Genomic DNA, 16,977 nt, shown 5'->3' with positions numbered 1-16,977 from the left:
AGAACATTTCATTGAGGCATGAAATGAAGTAGAGCTGTGACTGGATAATTTCATTGAGTCTGTTTAATTATAATGAACTTCAGTGAATAATTAGAAGACTTTGAGTTGGATTTAGGAAACTGCATTTAGAAAAGACCATGTTTCAGCAATCTAGAACAATTCTGCTTTATGTTATGACCATGGTAATAGAGTTACATTCTTTGCCTTCAGGAAAACACCTAGGATTTAGGTGTAGTTCATTTTAATGATTGGTTCTTCTCCTGTAGTTCAATTTCATTTTCTTAATTTCATCTTCTTACCCCGTTTCAGTTTTCAGCACATTAAATAATTACTGTTTGTTTCTTTATGAGGTCAGCGTTAAAAATTGAACCAATCATCCTTAGGTTAATCCCTTTCTTAATCCTATAGATGTCTTCATCCCACAAGTGATTTTCTTTTAACAGCTGTATATGCCTTATGTAGCCCTTTATTCCGTTGTTATGAAGAAGGGAAGCTGTGAAACTCACTGGATAGCAGTCAGCAGGGTCACTGTTCTTTTCTTCTGAAAACCATGGCCTTATTCACATTTTTTTGTAGTGCTTTTGAGCTTCCTTCAGTCTTGATCACGTTTTTCAGCTACTCTTATACCTATTATAATTACTACAAATTTATTTGAGTATTTAACTAACTAAACCTCTGTAAATGTTATGAATGTTTTCACTTCATTTGATACATTCACACCTACATGTAGAGTTTATTAATGTCACAGTTTTTTCTCAATACTATGTGAAGGCATCTTGATTCTCTTAGATCTTTATAAGGGACATCCCATCAGGAAGGTCATTGGACACTGCCAACTGTGATCAAACTGTTATTGTGAAGTCTGGGAGGAGAACTAAACTGAAGGTTTTGTAGTTACTCATGAGTTTTCTGTTGTGCTTTTTTGCAGGTCTTTGAAGAACAAAATGAGCATATACGGGAGCTCGAAGCCCAGGTGGAGTGTCTGAAAAGTGATCAAGAACGTGTGAAGAAAAAAAACGATGAGGAAATAGAGCAGTTGAACGATGTAATTGATAAGCTTCAGCAAGAACTGGCAAATATCGAACAAATACCTGCAGATACTGATTTCCACGAGGATGCTGACAGTCTGAAACACACACTTGAAACAGTTCTGGCAGAAAAAGAGGCTTTGGAGAAGCAAGTAGAAAGTATTAATTTAGAGGCATCTCAGACAAAGAATGAACTTGAGGAAACTAAGTTAGAAATGAGCCAGCTAAAGCAAGAAATAAACATTTTAAGAAAAGAACACGAAGAAGTAACAGAGAAGTATAAGTGTGCACTGATGAAAGGTGATAGGGAGAAAACAGAAGTTGGGAGCAGCTGGAAAACTGAGAAAGTGGATGAAGTCTCGTGTGAGATGACAGAACTGCTAGATCAAACCCAGCTCGGGTCTTCAGATGAAAATACAAGGGTCACCATTAGCAAGATGGAGGCACAACTGCAGCAACTTCAGGAATGCATTAAGGAGAAAGATTCAGAACTGTGTCAGTCCTACAGTGAAATAAAAGATCTGAAAGAACAAGGAAAAGCTGAAAGAGAAATGCTTGGAAATAAGATATCAGAACTAGAGAAAACACTAGTGGAAAAAGTTGCAGCTGCTCTCGTGAGTCAGGTTCAGCTAAATGCAGTCCAAGAACAAGGGAAATTCTTGCAGGAAATTCAGGAAGCTTCAAAATGCCTGGAGGAAACAAGCAGGCATCCCCAAACAGAGGGGTTAAGTGATATTACTGGAAATGAGGTGGAATCAGAATTATCGCTCTTAACACAGAGACTTAGAGAGGTGGAGGAACAGCTGGCAAAGACAAATCATAGCTTGGAGCTAGAAAAAGAAAATGTAAAACTTACACAACAAGAATCTAAATTGAAAGAAGGGAGGCTATTGCAACTTCAGCAATTACTAGAAGAGGTTCAAGAGAAACACAGAAGTGAGATTGAGAAATACATTAAGCAAGAAGAAATACAGACGTATCTGGTAATTATATCCAATTTTCATTTGGCCTGTTTTCAGTAAAGTCATTTCCTTGTGTGTAAACTGTAATGAATGCAAAACTTTATAAAACTAGCAATAGAAATATCCTGCTGTGTGGAACAGATCTTCATTTCTCTGTTATTCCTGGAGTTAGAGGAAGAAAAAGATACTATTTTAGATGAAGTCTTCTATCAGTTTCAATTTGCATTAATTAATTTGCATTTTGAGCATATACATTCTTATTATTACTTTGAATTGACATGTAATGGGGTGAGTTTCACTTCTATGACAAGGAAGTAGGCCAATCAAAATGGCAGAATCTTCTGGAAGAAAGTTCAGAATGGATAAGGGAGTGATAGTAGTTTATCTGAACTTTTGTATTTGTTTATAGAATCACAGAACCATAAGGGTTGGAAAGACCACTAAGATCATGTATTCCACCCAGCAGCCCATCACCACCATACCACTATATCATGTCACTTAGTACCACATCTACCCTTTTCTTAAAAATGGGCAGCCTGTTCCAGTGCCTCACCGCCCTTTCTGAGAAGAAATTATCCAAACTAAACCTCCCCTGGCAACTTAAACTATTACCATGAAGCGTGCTTTGATTTTTGCTTTACATTGTTTTCTTTCTTGCCTTGATTCCAAGTACATTTTTCATTGGTAGCTTTCACAAATTTACATTTGTCCTGATTTACATCCATCACTTGTTATGTTGCATCTGAATTTAAAACCATTGTAGTTTGCTGGGCCTAATTAAAGAATTTGGGCTTGTTTGCTGAAACTCCTAAGTTCAGGGTGGTTGTGAAACTCAGTACTAGGCCAGAAAAGGTTTAAAAACCTTTCATCAAAGGACAGATTGAATGAATATCATATACGTGTTATAAATTCATTGATACTATCAGACTTTCCTACTGGCTGTTGACCTTCTTCCCCATGCTTTCTAGATGGCCTTTATTCCCACAAGTAACCAGTTTGTAGAAGTTAATCAAGGAAAAGGTTCTTAGGTTTTAGAGGATGTGTTAATTGAAATAACATAGATTCATTTTTCCCTATGTTACTTTCATGTGTGATTTTAGTAAATCAGCATGAGTAATCAATGTTATTAAGTCTTAATTGTTCATAAGATTCTTCCTTTTTGTCCATACCTTGTGTTGCATTGTAGGTAGGAACAGAACTCATGGAGGGGCAAAATGATAATGTAGTTCCTAATGAACTTGAACTAGAGAAAGTTAAAGAAGAAGCAGCTGCTGCTAAGGAAGAACTGAGCAGTTACAGAGAAGAGACAGAAAAACTTCAGAAGGAGCTATCAGTAAGAAACAGATTGTTCTATAATGTATTTAAAACAAATGATTATAATGATTTATTATAACCTTTGCTATTTTCTAAAACATTCTGTACAGAGCGTGGATCTAGAGGTGTATTTCTTAGGATATAACATTTGTCAGCATGTGTCATAGACACTTTAAAATAGAGCTAAACTGAGTTGCAGCTGTATAGAGAGTTGTTTAAGTCTTGTTTATTTCGAAGGATTTGGAGGAACTGCAATTCAGATTCTCCATATTTACAGGTAAAAGAAGCAGATCTGGTACACCTTCGGGAGGATCTGTGCAAAGTCAAAGGGAAGCTAGTTCAAGCAGAAGAGAAGCTTGCAAGTTATGTGAGAATGGAAAAGGACATGGCAAAACCCGAAAGCAGAAAAGATGCAGAAATACTGTGTGATCTGCTCTCCAGCGAGTCTGCTCTAACTGGGAAATGCACATCTTCACAGTCTTCACAGACAGACAAGTCTGTGAATGTCAGCAGCTATATCCAGACTTCACCAGTCCCTGTAAAAAATGCAGAAATTCAAATAGACTTGCAAAGTGCCTGCTCTTCAGAAGAGATTGCAGAGATCATAAGAGAATTTAATGAAAAAATCGAGCAAATGCAAGAACTGCATGCTGCTGAAATCATGGACATGGAGACAAGGCATATCTCTGAATCTGAAGCATTGAAGAGAGAGAAGTTTGTTGCAGTACAAGTATTAACTGATGAATGTAATTCTTTAAAAGAAGTCATAGAAAGTCTACGAGCTAAAGAAGTATGTATCCTATTTTATACTCATTGAAATATTTTGGTTTCTGCTTTTGCTCCTACTACAGAAATTTCCATTTTAAATCTGTGAACCACCGTTAATGGACATTAATGTAAAGATTTTAAGTGTTGTGAACCACTTCCTCAGCAATTCAAATTTGGGAGTGTGTTCAGCTGTTAGATGCTTTCTAGTGCTATGTCTTGAACTTACCATGCTCTGTGAAGCAGGGACAAGTGTATGTCACATTATTGCACACCATCTTTTCACTCTCCACTTTGATTACTTTGATGGCAGGGGAAACTGAAGAGAGACACTAGTATCATTTTAGCCTCATTGGAATTAGCTCCTTTATTAGGAGTGGATGTGAGATTATTCAAGGTCTGACTGCTCTCTTTTCTGAATATAGGGAATCCCGATTTCTGGATTAGTACGTTCTCCACCATATCAAGCTAGAGATGGAGGTTCTAGTGGTAAGAAACTTGTTCTAGTAGATTTCACATGGTCAGCATTATAAATTAAATTTGCATTTTAATAGCAAGTTTACTGTTGAAGTTTATGTTCTAAGGATCAAAAATTGCTCCCCAGGGTTCTGAGCATTCAAGCATACCATGTCTATTAAACTGTTACGGAAGAAAAAAATAGAGGGATTGAAGTTGGGGCGAGTTAAGATATGATTTGATTTTATCTTCCAATTGGACTGCCTATATGCTTCTTACATATTTCAGTATCTCTTCAACATAAGTGTCATATCTTGATGAATTGAAAGCTACTAGTCCATAGCAGTGAGAGACGATGGCAGGTTCAGACTTCCACAGGAACAATATAAATCATTAATGCAATCCTTGTCATATACAAAGGCCAAGCATACTAAGAAGATTCATTTAGTGAATGTAGTTGTGTAAATAACTTGTTTTTCTTCTAAAATAGTATTTTAAAATTTGGCTTTTTGGAGGGGGAGGGCAGTGTTTGGTTTGCTTTGGTTTGGCTTATTGCTGCCACTGATTTGAAATGGAAAAACTGTAAAACAAATAGTCTCCAAGCGTAGAATCAACTGTGGTGACATGCAACCACGGTACAAGAGAAATACTTTTTTGATGTCTGTTCTTCAAAGTTCCACAGTAACCCAGCTTTCATGTTTTGCTCTCCTTTTATTTTAGACTCCAGTTCAGACTGGAGTCAAGGAATGTGTCTTGCTCAGACCCAAGGATCTGACACAATATCGGAAGGACCAGATGAAGGTGAAACTTCAACAGATTTGCTTCCTCAAAAAATTAAGGTAAAATGGAGCTGAGCAGTTTTATTGTAGAACAGGAATGATGGTACTAAAAGCTTAGTTTAGGTACTGCTTGGTTAGTGAATAGTGAGCCTTTCAGGTCATTTGTAAGTGTGAGCTGTCCAGAAGACAGGATCAGGGGAGACCTCATTGCACTCTACAACTTCCTGAAGGGGGGTTGTGATGAGGAGGGGATTGGCCTCTTTCTCCCAGGCAACAAACAGGACCCGAGGAAACGGCCACAAGTTGCACCAGAGGACATTTAGATTAGACATAAGGAAAAATGTTTTCTCTCAGTGTGGTCAGGCACTGGAATGGCTGCCCAGGGAGGTGGTGGATGGTAGTCCCTGGCAGTGTTCAAGAGGTGTCTGGATGAGGAGCTACGAGATCTGGTTTAGTGGCTTGTGGCAGCAATGGTGATGGGAGGATGGTTGGACTGGATGATCTTTTATGTCTTTTCCAACCTTGTGATTCTATGACTGATGTTTCTGATTTCTTTTTGTACTTATTGCAGGGTTTGCTGAGAGCAGTCCATCGTGAAGGTGTACAGGTGCTCTCTCTCACTGAATTTCCCTACAGTGAAAGGGAGATGTCACCTCTTAAGCAAGGGCCAGAATCGTGGCTTGAGGAAAGAAAAGCCTTTCTAAGCACCATCTCGTCTTTGAAAGATCTGATTTCAAAAATGCAACTTCACAGAGAAGCTGAGGTATAATTAGTACTGTGAGATTCTTTCTGAAACAAAACTGATTAAGAGAACCTAATCAAATTATCCCCCCTGTGGCGCAAGTGGTAGAACTGCCGCTCTGCTACACAGAGGCTCGAATCCCGGGGGCTGGACTCGATGATCTCTAAGGTCTCTTCCAACCCGCACGAAACTATGAAACTATGAAACTATGAAATGCAAAATTCAGCTTTAAATGCTGCACATATATCACTGCAAGCCAAGATTTCAGAAGTACGCAGTAAAGCTACATGTTGCACTTTCTGTTAACAAAATTTACCTCCAGTTATGCCTGTAGTTGCTAAATTCTGATACAGATTCTACCTGGAAAGCTTGCTTCCAGCAGCTGTGAAATGATAGCATTGAGACAGGAAAGAGGGAAAAAGCTGGTGAAGTTGAGCGTTTGTGCATGCAGAAGAAATCAGGTGTACAAAAATGTATCCATTTGTATGAATGAATGTTACATAAGGTGTCCAATGTTCCACTAAAAACACACGTTCTGTATACATGGTAACATCAGTTCTGGGTGTTATCTTTGAATTCTGCTAAATGTTTAAATTGGTGCTTACTATTGTAGATTTATGTGAGTTCTGAACCTCCTGAAGGCGACTCAGACTGGCGAGGAGAACTGCTGCGTGCCATTCAGCAGGTTTTTGTGAGGGAACAAAATGTTCTTCTTGCCGCGTTTCAAACTGAACTTGCAGAACTGGGCACAAGGGATGCTGTGATACTGATGAGTCAGTTGGAGCACAGGCTACAAGAGCAGGTAACATAAAACGTACTTAAGTCAAGGCTTGTTTACATTTATGTTGGTTTTTACTTTTAAATGTATAAATTCTTTGAAAAATATATGTAGCTGTGGCTGGCGGTTGAAAATAAACTATGTCTTATAGGAAGATATTTGTCTAATAAGAAGAGCTTTTGTAGGCACAAGATAGAGGAAAAAATACAGCCTTGGGAGATGAATTTGAATAGAAACAGTTACCGTGAGTTTGATTCCATTAATTATAATAAAGCTACAATGTATAAGAGGAAAAGTAGTTTACATATATGAAACATGTTGTAAGAGGAAGTAATAATGTTGCTGTGGAACAGAGAGAGGTCACTTATTCTCCTGTGGGACATGGAAGGATCAGTGAGGAAATTAATAATTTGCCACAAAGGTGATAGTTCTGATTCTATAACTTTGGTGCCCAGCAGGGGAATTAGAAAGAATTCTTTATAATATTTTAATATTGCGCTAATTGTGATTTAGTTTTAAATGTTTTGAATATATGTGGACTGTGAATATCTAAATGGATATGATGTCCACACCGTAGATACTCTAATAGAATCAAGAGTTTTTTTACTTTCAAGTGTGTTTTCGATCCTAACAGGCTATTAACCAGAGAACAGCAATGGACTGCCTTCATGATGCAGACAGAAGAAGTTTGCTAATGGAGATTCAAGTATTGCATGCTCAGATGAACAGTATGAAGAATAACCCAAAGAGAGAACAAGAAATTGATTCAAAAAGCCAAGGTGATTTAAATGGTATTTCCTATGTATTTTCATGCCAGTGCTGTTCTGATTGTAAGTGGAGAACTGCTGACTTTTATTGCTCTCTGATTTTGGTGCTCGACTCATGACCTGAGCGTACTTCTTATCTTTTTTAATCTTATTGGTGTAGTTTTTCCAAAACTGAAATGTCAGCTGTGTTCTTATGACTTGTATCATAAGTGACACGAAGTATCATAAGTGTTAACTTGTATCATAAGTGACACGATTGCTATAAAAATTGAGTATTTTGAGATTATTTTCTGTGCTTTCTGAACTTATCCAAGTTGCGTAGTAAATCAAGAGGAAGAATTGAACAACAAAAATTTCAGTGAGCAAATATACCTTAAACTTCAGCTGTAAGTGCTTTCAATGTTCTGTCACAAATATTTGGTCAAGAGTAGATGTGTGCAGCTACCTTTGTTATGTTGCTCATAAGCCAGATGATAGATACAGATGTGGTTGTGCGTATAGTTTGTAAGTCATTCAGAGAATTGAAGGGATCTCTTGGAAAGGATGAAGTGTTTTCCAGTGTAAAAGACATCTTTGTTTTCACTCCGCTATTTGATAAAAATATTTGTTTTAAATATCACTGTTAGTGATAGCCTTATGGTCATTCTCTGTGCTGTGGGAAACTGGACCCAAATGAATGGTGGTGTTTGGTTACTAGACTGATATCCTTGTTAATGGTGCTCCCATTAGAAATGCTGGAGTACAGTATGCAGCAGAAGCAGTCACAGATACTGGAGATGCAGGTGGAGCTCCGGAGTGTGAAGGACAGAGCAGCTGAGCTACAGGAACAGTTGAATTCAGAGAGAATGATGAGTGCTGAACTGAAGAATGAACTTGCCCAGGCCAAATTAGAGCTTGAAACAACTCTGAAAGCACAGCACAAGCACTTCAAGGACCTAGAAACCATCAGGTACAGCTTTCAGTTTCAACTTCTCAGTATTGGCAGCAAATACGACAATTTCTGTGCCACCTGAAATCACAGTACTGATTTTAGTCAGGAATTTGGTCTCATGTAATGTAAATGAGTCTCAGTTTTTCTGTAGAACATGCCTACCAAAAAATGGACTTTAAGCATTGCTTTGCTGTGGCCAGCATCAGAGGTACCAAAGTATTTGGCACTCAGGAAAGCCATAACTATTAATGTCTGGTGTGTCTTTGTACAGTATTGTGATGTCAGTGATAGCTAATAATCACACAGTTCAAATTGATATTGCCTTACAGACTTCCTTATAGCTTTTACAGATCCTTTGAGACATGTGACAAGATGCTTTTTCCCTGCATCCTTTCAAACTTTGGCCAATGAGTGGATTAAGTTGAACGCTAACCACTAACTCATGAAACATGGCAGCTATAAAGTCAGGAATACAGACATGATTCTTCTGTCGTATTTGACCTATGCAGCTCTCTTTGATGTTTGAATTGAGCTTGTTCTTCTAAATAGGCTTTTCATTTTTATTCTACTACATAAGCACAAGATAAGAGTAGTATCATGTAACTGATGTTACTTCAGCAGTATGACATCCATGATCTAACTGCCCACTTCTATTTTAGGACTGAAGTTAAAGAAAAAGCAGCTGAGCTGGATGTTCTCAAGGATACAATGGCCAGCGAACAGAAGAAATCAAGGGAGTTACAGTGGGCTTTGGAAAAGGAGAAAGCTAAAATGGAACGCAGTGAGGAAAGACGAAGAGAAGAGCTTGAGGTATTCCTTCCGTGATCCCAAATGCCTGAAACATTAAGAAGCACACATATTCTTCTGGTCAACATTTAATCTTGACTTAGATTTTTCTCCAGTGTGTTCATGTTTTTGTCCATGTTTACCTCTTAAACAGCAACATTATACAATCTAGAGCTGAAAAAAGGAGTGGGGGGGAGGAGGGAAAGGCATTTAAACTAATAGGAATTTTACAACTATGTGTGTCATGTTCAGTGCAGAAATACTCTGTTCTATAGAATATGTCGAACAGCTGTTAAAGGAGACACTGCTAGCAGGGCTACATGTAGCGTTAATAGGTATCCTAGTAATCATTAAGGCAAAAAAAAAAAGCAGCCAGTTCAATATTGTAGATTTATTTACATCTTGAAATCTTAACTTGGAAACTCCTTGCCACAGCTTTAGAAAATAAAAGGAGTTGGTTTTCTTAAACTTCATATCTACAGCTGTATCTTGTAAAAAGCATTATTTTTGGAGATGACCTGATTTTAGAATATAGACACCTATAATACATGTTGAAAATCAGCTGTATCTGCAGCATTTGGAATACTGTCACATTAATTCGCAAACAGCACAACTTGCTAAAAGCAAAGAATGTACAGCTGGTATTTCTGCAACTTGCCTAAACATGGGGCAAAGTGTATATGAATGGATTTCATCATTTTCTTTCTTCTGTTTTCTTATGGAAGGATTTAAAATTTTCACTTGAAGATCAAAAACAAAAGAACTTACGGTTAAATGAACTCTTGGAAGAAGAGAAACAACTGTCAAGTGATCTGCAACAGAAAATCGAATCCCAAGAAGCACTGAGTGCTGCCCAGCTGTCACGTGAACGAGGCCGTAATTCTGAGTTGCAGGTTCTTCTTGAATCAGAGAAGGTTCGAGCTCTTGAAATAAGCAGTGCACTGGAAAGGGAAAAGGAGCTGTGTGCTCAGCTTCAAAGTGCTGAGCATAAGGGGCAGGCTGGAACACCTAATCCATCTGAGGAATTACTTAAAGAGCTACAGAAACAAATGGATGAAAAGCATGACCGTATAGTGGAGTTAGTGAGTGAAATGGAGAAGTATAAACTGGAATCTGTGCAAGTGAGACAGCAAATGGAAAAAGAAAGGCAAATCCAGAGGAAAGCACTGCAGGCAGAACAAGATGCTAACATAATTACACAGAAGAAACTCCATGAGCTGGAGTCCAAAGTAGAAGACCTTCAGTGGCAACTGGGACAGAAAGAGCAAGAGGTTCATAAACTAAGGAATGAGACAAAGAAGTTGCAGGAAGTCATCCAAGAGCTACAGGTGAAGGAGCAGGAGAATGAAGGGAAAAAGGAAGCCAGAAGAACACCAAGCCACAATCAAAATGAGGTACGGTAGGTCTGAGAGCAGTGTGTGATTCTGAACTGTGCAATTTTGCTTTTAATTCTGTTGTTCAATTACTGTTGTTTGTCACCGTGCCTTTAATCTATAAAATAGCTGGTGAACTACATGTGCCAAAATACAGGCACCAGAGAAAGGGGGAAGCACTCTTGTTTTGCTGTCTGAAACTATGTACTCACATCCCCTGAGAATGAAGCTGTGGAGATGTGTAAGGAGAAGAATGAGCAGGAAATACGTATCTGAGTGTATACGTGCACTTTATATTTAGATACAGTAGAAAAAGAATATTCCCTTCATTCAGTCTCATGATTGAGTTCAGGAGTGCTCCAGATTTTCTGTCCAGGATCTGCCAGTGATTTCAAATAATGAGAGTCCTATTGCTTGCTGTGACATTTACAATACCCTGCTTTTTTTTTCCCCTCATTGGCACCTGACTGTCATTAAATATCCAAAGACCATGACCATGGTGGGCATTTCCAGTCCCATATCTCTGACTCTGAATTGGTCTCATGAAGCAGTCACACCTGGTAAAGGAGCTGATGGTGTTTAAACCAGAAAGGCTGGAGGCTTCTGATCAGCTGAGTTTACTGAATGAATTTGCTTTTTTAGATCTATGACAGCAAGATCTTAACCAAGAAAGGCACCACCCAGTACCCAATTTGGTAGACAAGCTGGACATGAGCCAGCAGTGTGTGCTTGCAGCCTGGAAGGCCAGCTATATCCTGTATTCCAATACTTGAAGGGAGCATAGAAACAGGAGGGGGACAAATATTTATGAGTGCGGATAGTGATAGGACAAGGGGGGAATGGTTTTAAATTGAGACAGTGAAAGCTTGGATTAGTTATTAGGAGGAAGTTTTCCACACAGAGGGTGGTGACGCACTGGAACAGGTTGCCCAAGGAGGTTGTGGATGCCCCATCCCTGGAGGCATTCAAGGCCAGGCAGGATGTAGCTCTGGGCAGCCTGGTCTGGTGGTTGGTGACCCTGCACAGAGCAGGGGGGTTGAAATTGGATGATCTTTAAGGCTCTTTTCAACCCAGGCCATTCTATGGTTCTGTGATTCTATAATAGCACTCAGAAGTGGTAGTTGGAGTGGTACACTACAGCAATAGTATAGTCACACCACGCTCCTTTCTCTGTCATAATTACGATCTATAATTTTTGAGTGTATCTCAGAATTAAGTGCTTCTACTTAAAAGCATTATATTGTAATATAATATTTTAATATTAACTTTATATATTATAAAAAGTGTATTTACATAAGCCTATTTTTCTGTGCAGACTACATGGGATACATCCAATGAAAGAACAAGAAATTGGGTTCTCCAACAGAAAATGGGAGGAGCTGAGACGAATGAATCCACGTACCCCACAGTGACAGGAGGAGGAGGAGACCTCTCTGCTGCTACTGGAATTCTAGAGGCTGTCAGACAAAAGCTGCAAAGTGCATCTCCAAAGCTAAAGCAATTGGCTCAGAAGGCTGCTAGCAGGTTAGACCAGTCTTCAGCTGCTGATTGTGGTTAATAGCAACCCGTGAGCTAACACACGAGGTTTTAAAGATAATTCACACACTGTAGCCTAGTCTTTGTGTTGCTCTGTTTTCGTAGTACATGCTTCTATTTGAGATCTCTCTGCTTGAGATGTGCTGTTAAACAGGATCACAGGGCGTCCATCACTGTGCTCTGTCCTGTTCCATGTGGTCCTTTATAAGTTACAGCAAAATTGTTCTCTTGGCAAACTGATAACAATGAATTGAGATAGGTGTAGGTGGAAGTTCATTGTAAAATACTTCAATAATTAAAAAATTCACAGTGGAAGGGGAAGAATGTAGAGGTTACTGCTACAGCTTTGCCTCTTTGTCGTCGTCCCCCCAAAAAAATCAGTATTTTCTAGTCACAAGAGCCAATTTAATTTATGTACCTAAGAGTCATCGAATACCTTTGAATATGTGGGCATATCTCCAGTATCTGTGTTGATGTGGTTTGCTGAAGGCCCAGCAGGTGTTCACTGGGAAGGCGCTGCTCTGATGGCCTGATTTTGTGGTATTGGAACTGTCCTTGTCATTTCAGGTTGCAGTTTGAAGCAGCAGATGATCAGGACTTTATTGCAATACAAAATGCTATTGAAGAAGTTATTTCAGAGCTGCAAAAACTTCCTGGGGTGTCCTGTCTGGAAGAGGTGAGAATGCAATGCCATAACTGCGGTGGGAGAGCTTGGATGGTGAGATGTGAGTTGAAAGCAGCACAGAGTTGTTGGAGCTGTGCTGATGCAGCTCTGTACTTCATAGAGGAAAGTCTCCACCAAGAGGTGCTGCCTTGGAGCTGGTGACATGTAAACCACCTCCCCTCCGTTTATCTTTATAATTTGAATTATCTTAAACACTTTTAATGTGAAACTTTTCCACAATAATTGCTAAATATTGCTTTTCACACCTTTTTCTTTAGAAAAATATATTTTCCTTCCAGCAGCGTTTCCATAACTGAGGATACAGCTCAGTATTTCCTGACATTAAAATCAACCTTTAGTATTTGCTTTATTTTGTTGATACAAGATGTTGAGTGCGACTGCTGTGTATTTACCAAAGGAAATTGAGCAGTGTGTATAAAACCTGAAATGGAATGAGTCATGTCATCTGTTACAAAGACCTGAGCAGTATGTGGTTGTAACTGAGCCTGGCTCGATCTTACTTGCATTGTAAGCAAGTGTTTCCTACGAGACTTGTGAAAATCTTTGGGCTTTTCTTTCTTCCTAGTTGGATAAATCTAAGCATAGTAAAAGAGGTTCTGCACACTGCTGCGGTTGGAATAACTGAGCTTTCATGAAGTATTCTGCTGTTAATATGGGATAAGCATGGAGGAAGCAATGTTGGTTTGGTTTTCTGTTTTCCTTGCAGCTGAAGTTGGCGCTGCCACCTGGGACCCCCTCCAGCTCCCTGACAGAGCGGCTGCTGCGGCAGAACGCCCAACTCACCGGCTTTGTCAGCAGGCTCAGTGAGGAGAAGAATAACTTGAGGAACGCTGTCATGAAGCTGGAGGAAGAGCTGAGGAGATACCAGCACAGACGTACATCTGGAGAACGTGTAGGTCTTCAGTGGTGCAGCTTTAGTGAAGCCTTTGTAGGCATAAAAGCGTTGTGCTGTGAAATAACTAATGCTCTTTATGCTTATCACCTAAATGAGGGTGTTGGAGCTATCTGTCTTTCTCAGCTTTCTTCCTACAAAGTGAATGGATGCTGGTTAATCTTGTCCTATGGACAAGGCATCCGGACTCACTGTCAAGTTTTTCATTTTAACCACTTTTGTTAATCTTTTTTTTTCTTTTTAAAAATTCAATGTGCTGCTCTTTTTAATCAGTAATTTTATGGGCTCTCCACCAAACTACTGACCAGAACAACACAGCTCCAGCTTTTCCAAACCGTCTGGTTCTAATACAGTTTCTTCTCCTCCAGTCTTCATCAGACCTTGGGGTGAACATCGATACGCTGGTTGCCTCTGAGAAGGAAAACTGGAACAGAGAAAAGCTGTCGCTGCAGAAGTCTTTGAAACAAGCAGATGCGGAGCTGTCCAAGCTGAGAGCAGAACTCCGGAGTGAAGCTTTCCTCAGAGAACTGGGATCGGATTCTGAAAATGTTCTTTTAAGGGTAGGGAGACTTTGTTGCCTGCCTAATGGCAGTGACTGGATTGTTGCGTTGTCACTTCAGTTTGGGCCTGTTTTTTCTGAGTTCTCTCTGCTTTTTCTAATGGAGCAGATGTTAAATTTGGATCTAAAATTATCATCCTCGCATACATAACTCTGTCAGTTGTTATCCCCAAGAAGGACAAGCAAGCACTGCATTGTCCTTTTGCATGTACTCCATTTCTTCCTCCTCAGGTGGTTCCCGGATTATGATGCTGCATTCATGGGGTGTGAGCTGTAGCACAGGCTTCTCCATAGCAGCAAGAAGTGAATAATCACAGAGGAGCAGTGATATCAAAAGTTATGATGTACTCATTCGTGGAGCTTAGGCTGCTTCTTCTGTTTTCCATCTTGTAGAGAATTTATGGCAAATACCTCCGAGCTGAGAGCTTCCGGAAAGCTCTCATTTATCAGAAGAAATACTTGCTACTGTTACTGGGTGGATTCCAGGAGTGTGAAGAAGCCACGCTGGCCCTCATTGCACGGATGGGTGGGCAGCCCACTTACACAGACCTGGAGATCATCACACATCATTCAAAGGGTTTTACAAGATTTCGCTCTGCGGTCAGAGTGTCCATTGCAATTTCAAGGTAAGCTGGAGGAAGTTCAGTTTCAGACAGATGCGTGCACTGAACCTACAGTGCCTCACGTCCATTTACATACCTATTGTAATTGTGGCTTTTATTTATAATACTCTGCTGTTATGATCTGCGGAATGTAACTGGGCAAAAAGTACATTTGGTGCCATTTTAACATGCTGATGCCCTGCTCTTCAGGTGCATGAGCCATTTGCTGTCTGTTCTGACATACACAGCACCTCTGGAATCACTGCAATTGCAGAGAATAAACTGAAAGCATCCAGGCTGGATGTGGCTCTGGGCAGCCTGTTCTGGTGGTTGGCGACTCTACACGTAGCAGGAGGGTTGAAACTCGATGATCTTTGAGGTCGTTTTCAACCCAGGCCATTCTATGATTTGACAGCAGAGAGTTTGCAGAGGCTCTAGGGATGTGTCTAAGGAAGTTTTCTACTTAATTGTCATATTTCTAGTCCCCATGCATTAATTTTGTTTGGCTTTCAAGTCTTACCCTTCTAGAACATAACAAGCAGAGTATTTGTTAAAATGACTGCTTCTTTTAGCCCGAAGTTTAGCATTTGTGGTTATTTTGTTTTTCAATTCCAGAATGAAGTTCCTGGTTCGTCGATGGCACAGAGTTACTGGTTCTGGTATCTTAACCCTCAGTAGGGATGTCTTTAGCCAGAACACAGGTAAGCTGTAGCCCAATAGTGACTGAAAAATGTTATTCTCAAATCACTTCGCTGCTTAATGTAGGCAGCTTTGATTTGCATTGTCTTGTGCAACAACTGGGCTGCTGTGCCCTCTTCCTTTTGCCATAGTTGCTTGCATTAACATGTTTCTGGTAGTTTCAACATCTAATGTGACCACTGATCTGTTTGCTTTCTCTTCAGTCTCGTTTTGCACTGTTGTGGGTGGGATTGTAAACAAAATACAACAACTTCCCAAACAGTGTGTGTTTGTAGACAGAGGAATCGGAGACGTGTGGAGCGGCTGCCCTGTGTTTACCCTGCAGTGCTAAGTGCCCTTTCCAAGCTCTTGACCAGCAGCAAACAGTTGCTTTTCCTTTATAACTAAACAAACTTGCTTTTAATTAACAGCAGAGAACCCATATCTTTTAAACCCCCTTTTGCAAAATGGAGACAAAAAACTTGCACTTAAAATTCCCAGTAACGTGCATAAGTTGTTACGGTTTTGTTTGTGGTTTAGTTTTCAAGACATTGGCTTTTCTACTTTTAGGTAATGAATTGCGGCCTGACTCCTTCTCCAGCGGCATGGATCTCTATGGAGATCAAAGGCTTTCCTACAGGTCCCGATCAGACATGGAGTCTCCCAGATCTCCTATAAACTTTCAGCAAAAGTAAGTTCTGTTCCAGACGACGATTCTCTGTCAGAATGCTGTTCAGCTGCACGAACATGTCAGCATTTACTGATGAGGTTCATCATCTTTAATGCCAGAAGTTTCTAAACATTTTAATTTCCATAAGGAAACATAACCAAGTGCACCTCAGACCCTTGATGGGCGCTTTCTCATTGCCTGATTAAGGCCAATGCCTGCAGACATTGCTGTCTGTTTGCTGCTGTGTTCTTGGCCGGTGTTGGTACAGCAGGTGAAAGTTCTGTGGGCTCTGAGCTTTCCCACAGATTGGATTCCAGTCATTTGGGATCTCCATGTTTATATGAACCACCTCAGCATCTGTAACCTTAGTTTGTGGCAATCATAATGCTTTACATAGAAAAGATATTTAATCTATTTTAGCCACTTTTGACTTTAATTTACAGAAAGCACCGAAGAAAGCCAGAATCCCGTACGGATGGCTGTGTCCTTGTTTGCACAAGCTTCTTAATAGAAAAATCTACCACGGCTTCTGCTGCAGTCTCAGTAGGAATTTGCAGTCTTGTTCCCAGAGAAATGCAGGAACAGATCAGGTGCAGTAGAAAGAAAATGCAGTTGGGCAAGGAGGTTCTCCAGGGGGGGCACTGCGTTGTGACAGGACCAGGGAAGATATGAGT

The 16,977-nt window shown here is 39.9% G+C and overlaps 1 protein-coding gene across 11 annotated transcripts in view; it reads left to right on the top strand.

The window, feature by feature from the left end:
• AKAP9 (A-kinase anchoring protein 9) overlaps positions 1-16,977 on the top strand; it is a 102,652-nt gene that overhangs the window by 82,134 nt on the left and 3,541 nt on the right. For 7 of the 11 annotated variants that reach the window (XM_085540609.1, XM_085540606.1, XM_085540605.1 and 4 more), the window contains 18 exons: positions 929-2,011; positions 3,177-3,323; positions 3,582-4,094; positions 4,495-4,558; positions 5,246-5,364; positions 5,876-6,067; positions 6,660-6,848; positions 7,459-7,615; positions 8,321-8,540; positions 9,182-9,332; positions 10,034-10,702; positions 11,997-12,205; positions 12,785-12,893; positions 13,609-13,794; positions 14,163-14,354; positions 14,747-14,979; positions 15,571-15,656; positions 16,204-16,324. In XM_085540609.1, the coding sequence (XP_085396735.1) occupies positions 929-2,011; positions 3,177-3,323; positions 3,582-4,094; positions 4,495-4,558; positions 5,246-5,364; positions 5,876-6,067; positions 6,660-6,848; positions 7,459-7,615; positions 8,321-8,540; positions 9,182-9,332; positions 10,034-10,702; positions 11,997-12,205; positions 12,785-12,893; positions 13,609-13,794; positions 14,163-14,354; positions 14,747-14,979; positions 15,571-15,656; positions 16,204-16,324 (4,640 nt within the window). The remainder of the gene's footprint in view (positions 1-928; positions 2,012-3,176; positions 3,324-3,581; positions 4,095-4,494; positions 4,559-5,245; positions 5,365-5,875; positions 6,068-6,659; positions 6,849-7,458; positions 7,616-8,320; positions 8,541-9,181; positions 9,333-10,033; positions 10,703-11,996; positions 12,206-12,784; positions 12,894-13,608; positions 13,795-14,162; positions 14,355-14,746; positions 14,980-15,570; positions 15,657-16,203; positions 16,325-16,977) is intronic. The other 4 variants (XM_015853357.3, XM_032443111.2, XM_085540608.1 and 1 more) reach the window with 3 other exon arrangements.

Source organism: Coturnix japonica, chromosome 2 (genome assembly GCF_054131305.1).
Source record: "Coturnix japonica strain WE chromosome 2, WE-NBRP24, whole genome shotgun sequence".
NCBI lineage: Eukaryota > Metazoa > Chordata > Aves > Galliformes > Phasianidae > Coturnix > Coturnix japonica.
Note: the sequence above shows the minus strand (reverse complement) of the source record. Positions and strands in the feature narration are given on the sequence as shown.